This window comes from Lissotriton helveticus, chromosome 2_1, assembly GCF_964261635.1.
Source record: "Lissotriton helveticus chromosome 2_1, aLisHel1.1, whole genome shotgun sequence".
Taxonomy (NCBI): Eukaryota; Metazoa; Chordata; class Amphibia; order Caudata; family Salamandridae; genus Lissotriton; species Lissotriton helveticus.
Genome location: NC_136059.1, coordinates 350875440 through 350891975, shown reverse-complemented (window position 1 = coordinate 350891975; position 16536 = coordinate 350875440). Strand labels below are relative to the sequence as shown.

Below are 16536 nucleotides of genomic sequence, written 5' to 3'. Positions count from 1 at the left end.
GCCCAACAGAAACTACAAGGAAGTATATTGGTCAGGTTGCACGTGAGATGGTTTGTCAATACCTTGTTATAAATCACACAATTAGGTCTGCAAGTATTTGTTGAATTGTGGAATTGTTACAGCCCACTAGAGGGCAAGATTTTTGACATAATTTATGAACAACAAGTGGTTTACATGTCCAAATGACAAGGAAAAGTGAAATGATGTGCCCACCAGAGGGCGATATCGTTTGCACTATCAGACAACTTTTTTTTTTTTTTTAGATAAGTAACGTGTAAGATCGAGATATAATCTTTTTTGAGGGCTCAACACATGCTAGACATAGGTTTGTATAACAGCTGCCACCTACCACAGAAAAATGTATTATGCCGATAAATGTAAATATGTCTTAAATTTAGATTTGAAAACTACATTTCCCATCTAACTTCCTGTCAACCAAACAGGAAGTGAGATCATAATCAGAAAGCTACCCTTCAAAACAAAGGAGGGACAAAAAAATTGTTGCACTAACCGTGATCAAGCGACTTTCAGTTGCGAAACGCGTTGGTTAATTTTTGCTATGCTGGAGTGATTATAATGGAATAAAAGAAGATTGGGAAAATAGCATTGTGAGTGCCGACTTATTCTCGAGAGTTGTGAAATATATATATATATATATATATAGATAGATAGATAGATAGATAGATAGATATACTATGTTTCGAGTCCGTATGCATTTCGGATGTACATTGGACTCATTTGTGTGGTTATGCACATTTTGGTAGCCATGTGTCTGTTATCGCCACCTTCTGTTCCTTTACAGTTGGGTTGCGTGGTGAATGCATCCTTCTGGCTTTCACTGCTATTGATGCTATGCTTATGCTGCTGTCTTATGTCTCCCTCTTGGAGGGTTTTCATGTTAGGTAAGTCTTTGGGTTCGCTCTAACGGTCTATATATTTTCTGAGGACGATACCAGCTTGCCGTCTTTGTCTGGTGTTTCTAGCCTCAAGATGACTTGTTTCCTGTTCTGTCACTTTTAGTTTACCCTTTAAGTCCTTTACTTTTCTTACTTGAGAGTATGTTTATTGGTGGTATGCTTATCCACATGCGGGTGGAACACTCCACCCCCTTACTGGGATAGTCTCCTCTTCTACTCCAAATATTATGTTCTTTCTGATTTACTTGTGTTGCTGATCTCCTTTGCAGATCAGCTTTCTATTGTATCCCTCTCTTTTTTTCGGTCTTCCTTTATCAGACCGGTATTACAGTTCCATCCCCTTTTTACCCTGGGCTTCCTATGCCTAAGTTTCCTTAATCTGTTAGTGTCCTGCCTTCTCTTCTGAGTGGTTGACAATAGTATTAGGGTAAGCGTATCCTTTCTCCCTGGGGATCTTCGTTCTTACCTCTAGGGGATTCTTTTTTTCCCTGGGGTCTAGCCGCAGTTTCCGTAGCATGCCGTGGACCATTATTGTCGATACCTACTGTTAGAAATGGGGGTCTCTATTTGGCAAGGGTTTGCACCTTTGTCCAAATAGGGACCCTTCTTCCTAGCCAGGACAAGGGAGTTACACTACTAAAATAACCCCTGCTCACCACCTTGGTAGCTTGGCACGAGCAGTCAGGCTTATCATAGAGGCAGTGTGTAAAGCATTTGCACATAACCAACAGTAATACAGTGTAAGCACTACAAAAGGACACCACACCAGTTTAGAAAAATATCCAATATATGTATATACTTGATACAAGACCAAAAACAATAAAAATCCACAATACAGTACTTCAAAATCTTCACTTATCAAAATATGCTTTAAAAATAGTTAATTGATGTCGATAGCTCCGTCCAGGGCTATCACGGTGTCGTGAGCAAATAAATCCAAACAGTTCTGGCTGACCGCTGCGTCGCGGGCCAGCTACAGTGTCTGTAAGACCCGCAAACAGTACCTTTTAGAAAGGCAGGGCGTCTATGACCCCTCGTTGAGCTTCCGAAAACATGGCGTCGGTTCCAGAGGTAGGTGCAGGAGTCGCCGGGGGTCCTCTAACTTGCATGCGTTACAGGTCGATCTCCTTTCTGATGAAGTCAGGAGTTCTGGCGTCGTGAGCTGAGGTGCAAAGTGCGGTGCCCTCTGGTCATGGTGCGAGCAGTGGCGGCGTCAGATGGCAGCGTTGGTGGGACCAGGGTCGTGGTGCGAGATGAAGGCGGTGCTCGTCCCAGTGCTCGCAGGTCATGGTGCAAACAGCGGTGTCATCGTTGCTGATGCGTTTTCGCCGGCTGACGAACTGGAGTCGATGGCACCAGTGTCGGTAGGCCAAGGCTGCGGTGCGGGATGAGGACGATGCATAGAGTAACTTCACGAGCGGTGCCCTCAAACCACGGTGCAAGCAGCGGCGTCGGATTTGGCCTGGAGCGGCGTCGTCGGGGGTACCAGGTCGTCGTTGTGAAGCGAGGCGGTGCCTACAGGTCAAGGTGCGAGCAAAGGCTCTGTGGCGGCGTCAGCAGGCATCATAGGTGAGACCAGGGTCGCATTGCAGTGGTGCCAAGGCATTGTCGCGAAGCATTGCGGAGTGCGGTGCCCACAGGTTGCGGTGCGATCAACGGTTCGTTGGGGGAGTCAACAGGCATCGGTGAGACCAGGGTCGCATTGCGTCTGTGCCAAGCGTCGTCGCGAAGTGGTGCAGAGTGCGGAGCCCACAGGTCGCAGTGTGAGCAGCTGCTCTGTGGCGGCGTCAGCAGGCGTCATCGATGAGACCAGGGTAGCGGTGCTGTGTTGCAGCTGTGCCCTCTGCGGTGCTTTCAGGACATAGTCGACAGCGGCGTCGTAGAAGCTGCCGAGTTACTTTTCTTCTGTTGCAGCACAAAACACACAGTCCCCAGTGCTGAGGGCAGAAGAGCTTGAAGCCTTTGCTGTTCCTGAGACTTCTTGAACAGGGGGCAAGCTATACCTCAAGCCCTTGGAGAAACTTACAAAAGAAGATTGCAGAAAGTTCAGTCCAGTCCTTTCACTGCCCAAGACAGAAGCAGCCACTGCAGGCCAACACAACAAAGCACACAGCAAAGTTGTAGTCCCTCCTCACAGCTTCTCCAGATCTTCGTCTTGGCAGTTTCTTGATCCAAAAGAGTTCTAAATTTCAGGGGTCTGGGCCCCAATATTGTTATCCCAAAATCACTTGATCTCTTAGGCAGAGAGTGTCTGTGCCCAGCCAGAACCAGTTCTGCCTTCTTTGGTGTGATTTCCTGGCAGGAGGTGCAGACGGCATTGTCAGAGACAGGCCAGGCCCTTTGAGGTGCAAGGAAATCTTGGAGAAGTGTGGCTCAGGGGTTAGAGGCAGCAGACCAGGAAGCTGAGATCGGTCCTGGACCAGGGTTCAATTCCCCGCCTCGGCGGGTCTTGGGCTAAAAATTCCACGGGCTCGATAATTCTCGCCCCGGTGCCTCCTCGACTCTCGGGTTCACACTCTGCGACTCTGGGCAATAGCTTGCTTAATCTCCACAACGGCCCCTCGCGGCGGGATGCCTGACTTTCACCTTGTGGATACCCTGATATCTCACAGGGGAATACCAGGACGGGTTCCCTAAGCAAGCGCCGGGAAACCCACTGCGGGTAGCTGTGCGCTATATAAGCTCAACTACATTTACATTTACATTTACATCTCCTCCCCCTTCCCCCATTGCAGCCCAGGTCTATTCAGCCCATTTCTGACCCTACCTAGACTATCTGGAGCCACTCCTGCTCCCCAGCCTTCTGTCATCCAAAACCCAGACAGGCAATCCACATTCCAGCAGAGGCACACGGGATGACTGAGCAAAAAATACCTACGTTCTAAAAATGGTATTTTCAAACACAGAATGTAAAAATCACCTTCACTAAAAGATGCATCTTTAGACTCTTGAGTTCAGGCATACCAAACTTTATTTTCCCACCTAGTTCCCAGGGTCAGTTAGGTTCATAAGATGTTATAAACAAACTTCCCATTCTGTCCTATAGGGAACAGGTAGCCTTGCAATAGTGAAAACCAAAATGGGCTGTAATTCACTATCCGGACATGCCACACACACCAAGGCATGTCCTACCTTTCACATACACTGCACCCTGCCCACCTAGGTACCTTGGGCCTATCTTAGGGGTGACTGACATGTAGGAATGGGAAGGTTTAGGGCCTGGCAAGTGGGTGCACTCGCCAAGTCGACATTGCAGTTACAAACTGCATGCAAACTCTGCAGTGGCAGGTCTGTAACCTTTTTAGGGCTACTCACGTGGTTGGCACAATCAGTGTTGAAGGCCCACTAGTAGCAGTTGATTTACAATACCTGGCACACGCTGTGCACTTTACTAGGGACCAACAAGTAAATCAAACACCCAATCATGGAAACACCAATCCATAACACAATTTATACAGAGAGCGCTTGCACTTTACCACTGATCAGCAGTGAGAAAAGTGCGCAGAAACACTATGCCAGCAAAAACAGTTAAAACCGGGATGGCAGAAAGCAAAAACTCAGGGGAAACGCGCCAAAAGATGCCAAGTCTAACACCTACATATGCCGGATCTTTCATTACTTGTCACCTGCTGGTTCTCTGAGAACGTTTGTTGGCTTAGTTCGCAGACCCATCTCCGGATGTGTTATCGCTTTGGTATCTAATTAACAAGGTAGGGAATCTGTAGCTAGATATCTCTGACAGATGGATAAGTTACTTCCCTTCGGTAACGCTGTATCTGGTAAAGACATGGTCTAGTCACAGATTCTTTACCTCTCCTTCCATCCTCCCCGCTCTGCGAACTTCCTCATGAGGTTCTCCTTTCCATGGCCCTGGTTTCCAGATCAGCAAACTTCCTCTAGAATGAGGTTCTCCATTCCATGGAACTGGTTTCCACCCCGGCGGTTATTCGCTGTGTCATCTTTGGCCCTGGTTTTCACAGGTGCTGATGATTCTCTAGTGTTTTGCTTCCAGCGATTCTTCACTGTGAGTTTTTTACCAGTTCTGATTGATCTCCAGTCTTCTGCTTAGACAATCAGGTTGCTTATTGGCTTTTTAAAAAATAAAAAGGTTGATAATAGAAACCAAATGAGATACCTTCCAATTTCTTTTGAAGATATTTTATCTTCTTTGGCACACTATTTTGATGGCCAGTTTCTATGGGAGCTCCGCGTTCTGGCATGGAAGTGTTTACAGAAGAAACTGACGTCAGCACGTCAGTGGTGGCTTATATGGACTCCGTTGATGTTTTGTCCGGAGACGACGTCAGTACGGAGTCGCACAACGCCCACCACTGACTCGCAGAGTTATTACTGGAAAAGTTTTCCTGATCCAGCCTGACGCCTGTGGAGTATTCACAAGATGGGGAGTCTGCGGCTAGACCATGTCTCTACCAGATACAGCGTTACCGAAGGTAAGTAACTTATCCTTCAGAAATATATTCATCAGAAATGTCATTGACTAGCGTTCATCTACTTGAGGTGAAAAGTCCCTTCAGACTAGTGCCCAGAAGCTTTTGACAGTATGAGGCACACACATTTATTTCACAACTCAGTACAAAATACAGTTTTTAAAACCATGATAAAATCGTTTTTTGTTGTTGTAGATTTATTGTTCGGTACTTCTACCTACTCTAAGCAATCCTGTGAGCTTTAGCCAGCACGTGTTTCGTCGTATTTGGGAATTAGCCCAACAACTTTCTCAAGGCTAAAATAATTGAAACAGCTAACATTGCAATATTGTAAACAGACCTTGAACCAATCAATAATCATAAACCCTTGAATCAGTGACCCCAGTGTGTAAAAACTCTTCTTGGTGTGAACATTAAACAAGCACAAGTATAAATTGATTCTGCTTTTTGGAAACCCATGCATACAAAACATTGTGCTATGTCTCACAGTACAATTCAATTGGTATAGTAAGTTACAGTATTGGAGTTTACATCATTCTAATTTAGATAACCTGTTTTTCTATGTACTGTTTAAATGAGATTTAAATGTTCTGCCAGAAATAGATATGCGCAGTTAGATCTCCATTAGTGTAGTGTGCATAACGGTAAGGGGAAGTTGTTCTTTATAATCCTGAGACTCCAGTGGGAGCGTGTAACTAAACAAGTATTCTTTATGTGAGTGTTGGTAATACTGCCAAAGCTTATCTTTGTATATATCACCTATAAGAAGTAAACAGGTACCTATTAGATTTCTGATGTCCTTTATATGGTTCTATAATATGAAAGTAAATACAATTTCAGCCAGCAAACTAATGACTCCGAGTAATAAGTAAAAAGAATAATGAACCAGATTGTGCCTACCTCAATTCCGGTTATATTTTCAGCCCAGATAATGTGTTCAGCATCACTGTGTCAAAAAAAGTGAATAGTGCTGATCTTAATTGATTTTTCAGTAACCCCGTTCTATTACAAGGCAAACATCGGAGAGTCCTTCCTGTAAAGTGACACAAACCGCAATGATAATAGCCAGCATATTTGAAGGCTACACTTATAAAAAACATACTCGTTGGTTGTAATCATCACGAAAGCTTACTGAAAAGATAAATCTGTTGCCTGATCTATACGGTGTATAGTGTGCCCAGATGCATTTGGAATCATCTTTTTGTAAAGCAAAATTCGAAAGCCTCACAATTTTTAAATGACTGATTAATGTTCTATTCTTTTGAATGATCGTGTTTACAGGCCTGTTTCACTTTGGAACAGTAACTCATTTAAGCTGGGGGTTGCAGGTGGGACCCACCAGCACGTATTTTTGGGGACCAGCGCTTACCTTTTATCTGACTTTCACACAGAGCAAAAAAAAAAAGAAAAGCAGAAGACTGGAGAACAATCAGAACTGGTAAAAAACTCAGTGAAGAACCGCTGGAAGCAGAACACTAGAGAACCATCAGCACCTGTGAAAACCAGGGCTAAAGAAACCAAAATGGCCGCTTGAGTCCCGGGCTCCCGAGACACCCGACGCCCCGGGGCATATGCTGATTTAAGACCGGTGAAAGCGATATCAGAAATACAGCGGCGCGGGATGCAGCAAACCGCGTCTTTCCCGGCCCACTAGAAACGGAGAAAAAGGAGCTTTCAATATTGCGCTGGTAGGCCCAAATGCCGGGACCTGTGGTAGTGAGCACACCCGGGCCGGAGTACATCAACATCGGGGCCTACGCCGGAAGTCACCGGTCGGGTCCCGTGGAAGTTCCGTTTGCGCTGCTGGTGCCTGTCCGACTCCGTTGTCCCCCCCCCATCCCCCCTCGCTGGCCCCTCAGGGCTTTATGGCTGCAAGGACAGAGGTAAACCACAATTTTGGGGCGTTTTGAGGTTATTGGATCGGCGGGCCTGCAGCTCCTGTATTACCGTGGGCTCAACTGGCTGGTCCTGCACTGAGCGCTACAGTGGAAAGTCAGGCTGTTACCCAAGACCTCCTGAGATGAACCTGCTTGTACCTGAGAGGGCCCCACTGTGGCATAAGCGGACGGCAGGCCTGAACTGCGATGCACCAGGCTGGGATTAAGCCATAGCGGTTTGGGAAGGTGGAGAATACTCTGCGTGGAAGACCGCGTTCACTGAGGGTGAGGCCACCTGGAAGGAAGTGCGACCCGCGCAATGATCAACGTTTGAACCTTACAGATCGCGGCGGTGTACCTGGGCTAACTGGAAGGTGAGACTGAGGTGATCACCGGCCCTCCCTCCCTAGAGACTGGGTGTGAGCCGCAATTGAGAGATATATAATCAACAGGACGAATTCTTGAGTGGTCGGTGTGGCTGAATATTGTGATCGGCGCATTGTCGAGGGAGCGCTGCCATCTTTTGCTTTCCCCCCCTCTGTCCGCATGATGGTGACTAAAACTGAAGCTGAAAAGATGCAGTCCAAGGCGACTAGAGGAGCTAGGCACACCCAAACCAACAAGTTGGATCGCTACACACAACCCAGAGGGTCACCCCCTGGGATTGGGAAGTCGCAGGATGGACATGTTGGAGACTTTGCTTCTGCAGCGGAGCCTAAGCTGCAAGATGTTATGGCAGCGATAGACGGGGTGAAAACCTCCCTCGGCAGTAAGATGGAATCCCTCGATCATAAACTTGATACTGTAACTATAGAAGTTAATTTGATTCGAGCGGACCTCACAAAGACCAGTGAAAAAGTTAAATCACTAGACATCAAGACCTCCAGTCTTACAGACGATGTGACTCTCTTGCAGCAGGAAGTTCGTGAGCTTAAAACTTCAGTAAGGTTGCCAGTCGCAAGTTGGATGAATATGAATGGAAGGCCCGTAGAAACAACGTGCGCATTATTGGAGTGCATGAAAAGGCAGAGGGACAGGCTGTGGATCTCTTAGTTGAAGACATCATTCTCAACCACTTGAAACCCTAGGGCCTTGGACATTTCTTCACGATCGAAAGAGCACATAGGATACCGGGAGGAAGACCGAGACCTGGGGCACCTCCCCAGCCGCTGATTGCGAGGGTGCTCAATTTTAGGGACAGAGACGTTATCCTGCAAGCCTCCAGGACCGGAGGCCCTCTCCAGTATGAGAACTCCACCCTAAGTTTTTATCCGGACTTTACGCAGGCGTTGCAGAGACAAAGACAGACCTTCATGGGCGTCAAGCGGAAACTTCGGGATAAAGGACTCAAATATGCCATGCTGTACCCCGCCAAGTTGAGAGTTGAATATGCGGGCAGTGCAATGTTCTTTGACAACCCCGAAATAGCCTCGGACTGGCGGGAGACTATTTCCTCTCAGAATGATCAGCGGGAGTGAGTGGAGACGGAGGGGACAGCGTGCAAGAGCAGGAATAAGAACTAACACTATGGCTGATGATGTTTGACTTAAATTGAGTAATGGGGACAGAATGAACAGATTACGCGGATAAGTCAATTGTACACACTTAGTGTCACGGTCTTATAGAAGGTATGGGGACGGGCGGGGAAATCGGGGGTCGTACTCCTCCCCAGGGTTACTTTTCGATAGTTTAGTAGTTAGAATTTGGGGCGACAGGCACACTGCGAGTTGGGGGCGGAAGAATACCGTGAGCAGGGGTGCGGGGAGATGGGTGGTGCACGGGGTTTGTTGGGGGGGTAGCGTAAGTAATTCTTTTGTATTGTTGTGTGGAGGCATCGTATTTCAAGGCTTTCTTCAGAATTGTGACGTGTTTATGGTGCAGGAAGTGATGGGGAGACTGATTCACTACATGTTTCATGATGGGGGTAGGGGGCTAACAGTTTTAAGTTGGAATGTAAATGGGTTGGGGACAAAATCAAACGCAGTGTGGTTCTTCAGTTCCTTAGGCGCCAAGCCCCGGATGTTGTGCTGTTACAGGAAACGCATTTAGTGGGGAATTCCTGTAGAGCAATGCACAGAATGGGATATCGATTGGTGGCACATGCGGGGTTCACATCAGGATCCAGGGGGGTGGGGATTCTGCTTCGAAGAGGCTCCCGATGGTGATTGACTCTGTTATCGAAGATGATAGGGGCAGGTATATAGGGGTTTCGGGTCGCTGGGAGGGACATAACCTCTCCTTGCTGTCAGTGTACGTCCCCCCAGGTCTGCAGGCAACCACATTTGTGGATTTGGGGAAACTCCTACTTGACCTCCCGAGAGGTCTCCTAATTGTGGGAGGTGACTTTAACGCGGTGGTCTCTGGTACTATGGATAGGCATCCCCCTAGAGACACCGGGCGGGCGCAAAGATGGCTTCCTGAGTTCATGGATGCAGTGGGTATGATTGATTGTTGGAGATTGCTTCATCCGGAACAACGGCAGTTCACTTTTCCCTCTGGTGCACATGGTAGTCTCTCACGTATTGATTACTGTTTGGTGCCTGCGGCCCAGGCATATTACATCTCAGAGGCTATGCACCTGGCGAGAGGTATATCGGACCATTCGCCGCTTTGGATGAGGTTCGATGTGTCCTCGGGGTCAGTCGGTAGGATAGCACCCATTAATCCCTGGTACATACGCAACCCTAAAATCCGTAAGGATTTGCTGAAGGCGTTGGACCACTACTTTCGAGAGAATGAGAGGTCGGTGTCGTCCTCACTTTCGCTATGGGAGGCTTTTAAGGAGGTCATACGGGGCCAGGCCTTGTCATTGATTGCAGGGGTTAAGAGAGCGGAACGCAGAAATTGTGACAATTGAATCTGATATAGCCCGTATTGTGGCGGACTTGGAGCTAGAGGTGACTCGCGCTAAACTGCATGTCCTGAATCTTAAGCAACTTGAATATACAGCGCTAGTTACTGAAAGTGCTAGAGCGCTGAGTAGAGAGCAGCAGGGTCGGTTATATGATGTCGGAGATAAGGCCGGGAAACTTATAACATGGCTAGATAAGAAAGATAGAGCTGATCGGGTTGTTCCGGAACTAGACAGCTGACGGTACGCGAATAACGGATCCCCAAGGCATAGTGGATACCTTTGCAGAATATTTTCGTATAGTGTACACCTCAGTCGCAGGGTGGCCAGAGGAGGACTCTCACTTATTGTTGCGAGATATTAGTCTCCCAGGCCTGACTAAGGAAGATCGTGACTTTATGGATAGCGCTCTAACCACAGATGAAGTGGCTCTTGCAGTGAGCTCATTGAACTCTGGTAAGGCACTGGGTCCTAATGGACTTCCTATTGAGCTGTACAAACTTAGACCCAACAGGATTGCCCCTTATCTTAGAGGTATGTTTGTGGAGGCCTGGGAGAGGGGAGTGCTGCGGTATGATCAGAGTGGCATCTATTGTAACTATTCATAAGGAGGGGAAATTGAAGACCAATTATGCCTCTTATCGGCCTATTTCTTTACTGAATGCGGAGCCTAAGATTCTTGCTAAACTTTTATCCAACAGGCTTGTCAAGGTTATTGGTGGTTTGGTACATGCTGATCAATCCGGTTTCATTCCCCATAGAAATACGGCCTTAAATCTGCGCATGTTGCACGGAGTGTTGGCCAGAGCTCATACCCTGAAGGAACAGGCTGTAATAGCATCGCTCGACGCATCGATGCACTTCGACACTTTGGAATGGCCATATTTGTGAGCAGTCTTGACTAAGTTTGGATTTGGGCCGGAATTTATTGATTGGGTGCGTCTGTTGTATGCTGACCCTCTAGCGCAGGTGGTGGTTAACAACCGGGTCTCCGCAACGTTTTGTTTGGGGGCGAGGCACCCGCCAGGGGTGTCCGCTCTCTCCCCTTTTATTTTCATTGGCATTTGAGCGGTTAGCGGCCTGGATCCGTTGGGAGCCGTCCATACGAGGTATTCGATGGTCCCCACAGGTGGAGGACAGGATCTCTTTGTATGCGGATGACATTTTGCTCTATTTGACTTCACCCAGAAAATCTTTAAATTTTGTCGGTGATGCTTTAGCCTCCTATGGTAGGAACTCGGGGCTCACTATAAACTGGGGGAATTCTTATTTGTATGTGCTGAGCGGTGATGCTCAGATTCCTCCACGAAATTGCCCGATTCAAATCGCTGCAGATGGGTTCAAATATCTGGGAATCTTTATCTCATTGGATCCCGCAGTCCGATACGAACGAAACCTCCTCCCCCCTTTGGTTAGGTTGAAAAGTGATGCAAATCAATGGACGAAGTTGCCTCTCTCCCTGTTGGGAAGGGCGGCCCTTTTTAAGATGATGTCCCTACCTTGCTTTCTGTACGCCCTTCAGAATACCTTAGACCTGGTCCCTGCCAGCTATTTCCGAGAGGTGGTGGGTATACAGCGTAATTTATTGTGGGAAGGTCGACCTCGTATTGCCTTGGCTAAGTTGACGTTACCGTGGTATGACGGTGGTATCGCCCTCCCTGACATCAGAAGGTATTATTGGGCCTCTCAATTGGCAGCTATAAACCAGGGTACTTATGGGCCAGGCTCTGATCCTGGATATGCTATGGACAGATGGCTGCTTCCGGGTGGAAACTATAGTAGAGCTTTATATGCCAAATCGGCGGCGAAAAATTTGACGGGACCTACTAAGGTGGCAGTCCGGATATGGCATGACGCCACTAGCTCTTAAGGGTGGAGAGACCGCCTAACGCTGGCCACTCCGCTATTTGACTCGGACAGATTCGGGAAACTGTGGAACACGAAAGGTTTTGATAGATGGGACTTGATAGGGATTGCCACAATTGGAGATATTTGGGTCAAGGGCAGGATTAAGACGTTCGCTGAATTACAAAATGAGTTTGAGTTGAACGAAGCGGAGTATTTCCGCTATGAGCAGGTTCGGCATGCGCTGCAGTCGGCAGTACCGGCAGGGGAGGATCTGCCTGAGGCCTCGCCGTTGGAAGATAGTGCTATCCGGCAAATGCCCATCCAATATTCTATCTCCCTCATCTGTAAAAAGTTGATCAACCATAGAACAGATCTCCTTGTAGAGTTGAGGGGCAAATGGATGAGGGATGGTATCGAACTGGATGATGAGGACTGGCAGACAGCTGTGTCGTCCCCGAAAGAGGTAGCGATTCCGGCGCGATTAAGCCTAGTCCAGTTGAAAATATTGCACAGAGTGTATGTCACAAGTCCACGCCTGGTCCGGATGGGGCTCTCAGAAGATGATTTATGCAGACGAGGATGTGGGCAGATGGGTACGTTCCTTCATATCTGGGAGTGTAGCTATATGGTGGATTGCTGGGGCGAGATACATGATGTGATGCGAGAGGTGTTGGGGGTGCCATTGTTGCCAGAGGCGAGTAGATGTCTACTCAATGTCTGGGAACCCATGGATCTCAATATAGCACAGACCAAGTGGGCCACTCTTGGGGCAATGGTAGCGAAAAGGAATATAGCACAGAAATGGGGCTCCAAGAGGTCGCCCACGCTTGAGGACTGGAAAGAGAGCATGGACTGGTGTATGTTTCGGGAGAACAACGTATACCTGGCCAGAGGCCGACCCCGTAAGTGGGTGACTGTGTGGGGGCTGTGGAATCGATACAGGGGTGAGATTTGTGTACCACCGATTGACCCTCTTTTGGACATACCTGCATCCCCGTGACCCTTGTCTGTAGCGGTACCTCGTCCCTCGCCCCCCTTCCTCCTGATCTTTCATATCCCCCGAGAATCTATGATCTGATGTAATGATATGTGGAAATGTCTAACCCCTGTTCAATGCACTTACTTGAATGCCTTGTTTCAATAAAAAGAAATATTTTTAAAAAAAATTGCAAGCTGCTTTTTTGAAATATGACTGCTCCCATGCCTCTCCAAACACTTATAGATTAATTGCCCTCTTAGACATCGAGGCTAAGTACTATGCAGGCATTCTACTGGAGGAGCTGAGATCATGGGCAGAGCAGAATAACCTGATCGCAATGACCCAAACAGGTTTTACCCGCTAATTCCGGCACTTTGACTAACTTATTGTCAATGTCCATAATTGTTGACAAAGCACTTACTACATTTAGGACTGTTTACTGTTGTTTTGTAGATTTTAAAGCCGCCTTCGACAGGGTCCCCATGGCTGCTCTATGGGAAAAGCTAAAAAAAAAAAATGGGGGATCCCAGCAAAACTCCAGGAGGCGATAATTCAATTGCACTCAGGCACATGGGTCCAAGTGAAGTTGGGGTCCGGCCCACATCTCTCTCGGAAAATCATGACAAGTACAGGTGTCAAACAGGGATGTGTGCTGGCCCCACTTCTTTTTAATCTGTTTATAGCAGACTTGCCAGCTACCCTAGAAGAAACAAACAGCCACCCACCCAAGTTGGGAGGTTTGCCAATAAGTAACCTTCTATATGCCGATGACTTGGTTCTTTTCAGTCTCACACGGGTAGGGCTGCAAATGCTTTTAGATAAACTATACAGCTACACCACCGTGAACAGCTTAGCGGTCAATTCAAAGAAAACCCAAGTGGTCATTTTTGGAAGAAAACGCAACCTGGGTGGGGGATGGTTGTATAATATGAGCCTCACAACAGGAAGTACATATAAATACTTAGGGGTCAACTTTGACTCCAGGGGTAACTTTGTCAAACAGCGCAATGAGATTTCAGTAAAAGCCATGACCCTTCAGGTGACCCTCTCTAAGCTCTCAAAAAATGTGTCTGGCCCAAGTCTCTCACCAATATTGGAAGTTATGAGAGCAAAAATCAGGCCGACTCTATCATACGGCATTGAGATCTTCAGGGGTAAACTAAATACCAACTTAAACCAACACGTGACTAAAATCTACAAAAAAGTCCTCCATATGCCTAAAACTGCCTCTGCTGCCCAGACCAGACTAGAATTGGGCTTATTAAATTATGGAGTTTCTAACATCGGCATGTTTCTAAATCTATGCCATAAACTTAGACGAGCAGACATAGGCTCATTAGAGTCATCAGTTTGGTTGGATATCTCCCAGAAAAACCCAGGTGGCTCGTACGGCCGTCTTTTTAAGGACTCCATCCTGGAAATGTCTGCGGGCGACCTGTGGGCCCTCAACCCCAGCATGACAGCATTTAAAACCAGCATTAAGAAATGTCAGAATGAGGTCCCTTATAATTGATAACGCTCATTTCGCTAAACGCAGACACGCATGGGCAATAATGAATTCATACGGGAGGATATCCCCTGCTTCCTATTTGTCATGCACTTACTCCCTGTACTTAAAACGTAGTTTTATGGCCATTAGACTGGGCGACTGGCGTTTTCTAAAAGATTTGCCCTCTTGGCGTCGTAGGTCAGAAGATTTTTTGTGTAGATGGTGTGGCAAGACGGTTGAAACCTTGGAGCACGTGGTCTGTCTTTGCCCCGCCCTTATGCCACAGCGCAGACGTAAACTGAAAACTGAGTGGAACAGGTTGGGAATTCGGACCTGCAGACAGGCAATTATCGCAGGTCTGACCCCTGAAAATACAGCTTTAAATATAGGCCTTATAACTTTTATACGCGATGCATATCGTAATTTTACTTAGTAACCGGAAGGGCCCACCAATGCCTTCTCATTTTAAGTAACAGCTTATATTAAATTTCACATTATTTTTATGCTGCTAAAACTGTTTTTATTTGATCATAACCTGCTGCTATTGTTGTACATCAGATTGTACTTACTAGCTCAACATTGCTAATTGTCAGTTCCACAAATCTTTTGTGTTTTAACGCCATGTTGACTTTGCTGTTTTGCACATTGTTTTTTAATCACCCATATGTAACTGCAGCCCCTTAACGTATTTTGGAAGATTCTTACTTAATCACTGTTGTTTACGTTGAGTTTCCTCTCCCTTTCTCAATAATGTGTATTGCTGTTGGAACCTTCGAGGTGCTCTTTTAAGGATATTTTATATCCAAATAAAGATTATTATATATGAAATAGGACTGCTGCAAGGTTTCTATCCCCGTCTCTTATCCTTGAAGATGAGGAAACATTCTGGTTGTCGGGTACTGCTTTGCTTCTCCTCCCTTCCTCTGTTCTGGAGTATACGTCGTGGGAGTGTTTAATCCAAATTGTGAAAAATCTGTAGGAAAATGGCATTCATGAGAACAATCCACTTCCTTCCTGTACCGGTGTTATCAAATGCTTTCTACTTTGTTACTCATCACTCTAATTCTCCCCCTCTGGGCTGCTGGTGAATTGAATTTGCATTGTTCTAGAAATTCTGTTAATGTTACATTTGGGGTGAAACTGAGATGAGGCAGAGGATGCTGGCCATTCTTGTGGATATTGTTGGTTGAGCAGCTCTAGTGCCCACTCATCGCTGTGCATAGCTTGCTGGATTTCAGTATGCACCTGCAGCTATTTGTAAATGAGAAATGATCCACCAAAAATGCTGTTACTGGGGGATAACAATTTTGTCTGCTTTTTACCTAAAATGAAACAATACAAAGTGAAAGCAAGAATGCATGCATACATACTGAATTTTCAAAAAGCTAAAAAGCACGAGGTTTAGAAATTAAATTACAAATAAATGATTAGCTTTGCACTAAAACCAAGAAGCTGTATTTAGGTCCTGCCATTAAATTCTTCATTAACTATTGTATCCACTTGTTATGTGTTCTTTTTTTTCCCAGGGTCTGTGTCCGCTCTCGTTGTTGGGATGCCTGCATGGTTGTGGATGGAGGAACATCCTTTGAATTTAACGATGGAGCAATAGTTTCTATATTGACAGACAAAGAAGATGCACTATGTACTGTGCTGTTAGATGAATGAAGGAGACTTTCTAATGGATACTGTTCCAGACAGTGTGACATCCATAGTGAAGGATCTAATGGAAAAGCAGGATTTTGTAAATGCTAAAACGGCACGACCTGCCATTGTGCTATAAAAGATTTTGAGTTATTTTCTCAGGGTTTGCAAGTAATCACAAACGGGACATTGTATAGCTCTTTCATAATCCTTTGGGAAAGTAAAGCACTTAACAATAATGTTCAAAATGAACAATAAAATGTACTGTTGAAACAAGTTAGTGGTTTTGAGATCCACAGTAGCAATGGCGCAGTCATTTCGTGAGTAACATTAAGCATTCGATAGACACGATCTGATAAAATATACAATATTACAAACTGTTTTTCAGTATAATTTTGCCCAGATTTTTCTTGTTTCAAAAGTAAACATACTAAGTAGGCACTTCTGTTAGTCTTTCTTTTTTTTTTTATACATTTTAAGGATTTT

The 16536-nt window shown here is 46.2% G+C and overlaps 1 protein-coding gene across 2 annotated transcripts in view; it reads left to right on the top strand.

The window, feature by feature from the left end:
• Nucleotides 1-16326, top strand: part of NADK2 (NAD kinase 2, mitochondrial) — a 1023510-nt gene extending 1007184 nt beyond the window's left edge. For both annotated transcript variants that reach the window (XM_078674950.1, XM_078674951.1), the window contains exon 12: nt 15936-16326. In XM_078674950.1, the coding sequence (XP_078531076.1) occupies nt 15936-16074 (139 nt within the window). In that variant the 3' untranslated portion in view covers nt 16075-16326. The remainder of the gene's footprint in view (nt 1-15935) is intronic.
• The last annotated feature ends 210 nt before the right edge of the window (nt 16327-16536 follow it).